Source organism: Nothobranchius furzeri, chromosome 8 (genome assembly GCF_043380555.1).
Source record: "Nothobranchius furzeri strain GRZ-AD chromosome 8, NfurGRZ-RIMD1, whole genome shotgun sequence".
NCBI classification, from domain to species: domain Eukaryota; kingdom Metazoa; phylum Chordata; class Actinopteri; order Cyprinodontiformes; family Nothobranchiidae; genus Nothobranchius; species Nothobranchius furzeri.
Window position 1 is genome coordinate 38,797,125 of NC_091748.1, and position 4,328 is coordinate 38,801,452.

Consider the following 4,328-nt stretch of genomic DNA (forward strand, 5'->3'; position numbering starts at 1 on the left):
AAAGAACAAAAACACGCTGGTGGAGTAAAATCATCCTAAAGGGTTTATTTTTACGTTACCGGTTTTGCTTTAACGTTTGGCTTCGGGCCACAAACCTAGGAATAACTTTCAGACAACAATAAAGGAAGTGGGGTTGAGACGTTCTGTTCAGTTACGACTAGAAGTGAAATCTAAGACTTTCTGTGTTCAGACACAGCGGCTCCAGAGGCAGATCAAACATCTGGGAATCTGTTTGTTGGACATCAAAAACAATGCATGAATGGGACGGTGGAAGGAAAAAAAATGACACATGTAGGGTCTATGTTCTGATTTTAACATGCTTGCCTTAATGCTTCCCATATTCCACACGCATCTACCGTTAATAACATCGTTTCTGCTATCAATCCATCTGTATATGCAGCGTGTACTCTGGTACACAAGGCAGAACTTTATCTCCGGGATCTGATTTGTGTTCCTGTAACTGGCTCTAGCTCTCCGTCTCCCCGTGGACGTTCTCCATGTGCACTTTGAGGTAGTCGTTCCTGGTGAACTTCTTATGGCACAGCTGGCACTCGGCCATGGGCCGGTTGGGGTTGTGCGTCAGCTTATGTCTGCTGAGCATCTTTTTCAGGCTGAAGGAGAGGTCGCACACCTACAAAACAAGGAAAACAGGGTCACAACACAAAAATAATGTCTGTCTCAGTTCGCATGAACTCCAGAATGTTATGAAAGTTATCAGATTCATTATAAATTACCAAATCTCTCCTTTACAAGATTATTTAATCCCCAAACTGATTTCCCAACAGTTCCAATTTCCAATCCAAACTTAAATCACTGATGAGGAACGAAGGATCTGGACTGGAAGTTGATTGACAACCTATCGAGGTAAACTGCAAATATTGACTTCCAATAAACTTGATGTAATTTAAACCTCAAACCTTATGAAAAACTTGTAATTATACTCTAGTAATCATTGAAAGTTTGTGAAACACAAAAAGAACAAATGGGTGTCATTCTTAAGTAGCTATTGGCTATAGCTATATGGGTTCTGTTCTGTTCTGACCGAGCTCCCATAATTCGGGTCTGAAATTGAAGCGAACACGAAGTGAAATAAATTGCAGTTCCGCCCTCATCCACTAGGGGTCAGAAGCGAGCAAATCCTCATTGACTCCCATGTTAAAAATACCAATTTCACAGCAGAAATAAACATGGTATAAATGATCTAGTTTACACTCATGACAACTCTGAGGGGGGTGAATGTTTTTCTCACTCTTCTGTTTAAGTGTATTAAAAGCCTAAAATTCTGTATAATTAATGAGCATCAGACCCACGTGACCACAGAGCTAGCTCCGTGGAAAGGCCTCAGTGGAGCCTCGGTCTGGCCTGGAAACTGCTCCACGATTTTTTGTCTCTCACCTTAGCCCATTAGTTGTAGCGTTTGTGCGTCTTTTTGGATATTATTTGTGCAATTGTTGGACAAAATGACTTGCTGTGGCATTAATTGCACTAATAGAGCGTCCAAGGAGTCTCCACTTCATTTTTTTCGGTAAGTAAAATTATATTTATGTATTTTAGGTCACTGCCGAGCTGAGCTTAGATGTTAACATGTACTGTTTAACCATGAAATTTAAATGTAATAGGGTAAAACCCAGTGCATTTAACATAATGCTGCACTTTAGAAAATGGGTTGAAACATGACATGTTGGTGGAGCTGGGTTCCCACTATCGGCTTGTGGAGCTCTCTGATGGAAACCGATGTTTTCCACCCAGTTCTCCCCAGCTGCAGCTCGGCGCATCTTGCGGCACCTGTCTGCCGGCTTGTGGAGTTCTCAGGAGACCTCTGTGCTGTACCCGGGTTTACCCAGCGGTCAGCCCGGCACATTTCTGACTCAGAAGCTCTGGTGTTGTGCACAGTTAACTCCGGTTGTAGCTAGGTAGCTACCTCCGTTAGCTTAGCTCCCACCTCCGTGTTAGCTTTGGGTTAGCTTGTAGCGACATCGCTTCAGTTCGACGGGTGTCATCATTTGATCCCAGCCTCACAGCCCCACCCTCAGCTCAACCTCTTTCCCCTTTTTTGGAATTGTCTGGGTTTGACGGAACCTGTGACACGGTCAAAATGGCGGTGGTGGCCACCTCCCATTTTGGCTTAAAAACTTATAATTGGAGCCTATGGAAACACATTGTCCAGTATATATGTCAATGGTTCGACTGAGAAATAAAGTTTGCATCTTACAGGACTGATGAGCTGACGGCCAAGAACCAGGTGTGTTGCTTCCATCTGAAAACCCCGCCAATGTCCTAAATTTCACTGTGGTTCATGCAGTTTTATTTACACAGCTATCAAGTTTACATCAAAGAGAACTTTATGATTTTTGTTTTAATTAAAATGGCTCTACGGTCAATGCAAAACATGTTTATGGAGTTCTTTGTTCTAAATCCCCCGCACATAAAGTGATAATTCTGTTTAATTCTCGACATTTTCAGAACCTTCTAGAAAGAGTTGCTCCAGGGCTCTGTCATTGAGTGTGTTTACATGCAGCCAGTAACCCTTTTAAAACCCGAATATTCACAATAACCCGGTTCCGCAGGTCCATGTAAACACCACCAAAAACCCGGATATGCTCATGACCGGGTTTTTAAAAACCCGGTTACTACACCTGGGGTAACCCTTTTCTAACCCGAATGTTTGGTCGTGTAAACGCATATCGGGATGTCCCCATCAAAGCGTGTGTTCTGCGCATGCTCTGTTCGCAAGGAACCTTGGTCTTTTGAGTAGCGAGACGTCTTGTACGCGCCAGAACACCGGAAGTAAACAACAAGTTGGGAGCAACATGGCGAGTCGCGGCACAGCACCACACTTTCGGAGTGACGAGGAAACTAAAGCGCAAACAAACGCGGTCGCTATCTCTTCCGAACTGGGAAACATGTTGTTGTTTTCACGGATACCGGAACAAGAAGAACCGGAAATGACGCATATCGTAGTCCACACGTCCTAACGCTACCCCAACGTCCGCATTTACATCGGGTTATGCAAGTTAGGGGTAACTCTTTCTATTTATGCTTGTAAACGGGTTATTCTGATCAACTCAGAAACCCGAATACCGACCTTAACCCGATCATAACCCGGATATTGGCTGCATGTAAACGTAGTCATTTTAAGAAAACAAGCTGGAGCTGGCTACACCCACCCATCCCCCACTCGTGATACTATAGGCTGAAAAGCTGTGATATCGGAGCAGGGCTTGGAGTAAAACTACTGCTCTTCCAGAAGCAGCTCTCTATTATACTTGAGAGGAGAATCAATGCTACATTCCACTCGTGGCTAAAACAAGTCGTTTCAAAAAGTCCCCGTTTGTGATGTCACAAATGTGTGCTTTTTGAAATGAGATTGTTTTAGCCACATTATTCCTAAGACCAAATACTGACAGAAAACGGATGGACAGTTTTTTGCCACATTTACAGACGCAGTAGAGACTCACGTGGCAGCACTAAAGGATGCAAAAGTTGAGTTTTGCATTATATGTCTCCTTTAAAAGGTTATTTATTTACACACAAATTTCCACCATCAGCAGAGGTGCATCCGGAGGTCAAGTCAGTAGGGACCTCTTAATCATTTTGCTCAGATAACCATATGTGTAAAAGCAAGAGCAATGTAAAGCTTCCACTGTGAAGTGTTGGAGATTAGAGCCTTTTTAAGAAGGCAGCTTTACTCTCAGCCCGTAGCTCATCAGCTATTCTTCCAGACAGAGATCACCTAGGTTATCTATATGTAAGATTTCAATTATAACTTTTACACAAAAACACCTCAAAATGGTCACAATATCCTTTCAATTACATCTGCTGGCCACCGTTTATTTAACGGGTTTTTCTGCTGACGGTAGGGTTTAAGCCAATCACAGACACGCACAATGTCTAAGTAAGACACTCAAAGAAAGAATCCCTCCAGACCCCACCAACACTTGAACATATATCCTAAAAGAGTCATTTTTCACTGTACAAATGACTCTTCGCCCCCTTCTGTCAGTCAGGATAATCTACCACTGGCTGGTGTTCAGCTTAGACGTAAAGCTCTGAGAATCACAGCATGTGTCCTCCTCGCCTCCATCTGTGGATCACACAGCACACGTGTGCAGCAGTACAACATAAAAACAGAAAACAGGTCAAATGGTGCACATCAGATGGTTACCATCCATCCTGTGTGGGTAATGTTTTACAGACAGAAGAGACAGGAGCTGACGAGGAGCCTCACAAACACAAGACGCTGCATCCAGGTCGTCCTTGGCTTGTGTGGAAAAGGTTCCTGGAAGGGTGCAATTATTTTTGTCTGGTATAAAACCACAGGTGGTTTC

The 4,328-nt window shown here is 43.4% G+C and overlaps 1 protein-coding gene across 1 annotated transcript in view; it reads right to left on the reverse strand.

Annotated features, from left to right (window-relative positions):
• Positions 1–236: 236 nt before the first annotated feature.
• The window catches only part of prdm5 (PR domain containing 5), a 94,811-nt gene continuing 90,719 nt past the window's right edge, over positions 237–4,328 (reverse strand). The window contains exon 16 of the mRNA XM_054734884.2: positions 237–631. Within this exon, the coding sequence (XP_054590859.1) occupies positions 467–631 (165 nt within the window). The 3' untranslated portion in view covers positions 237–466. The remainder of the gene's footprint in view (positions 632–4,328) is intronic.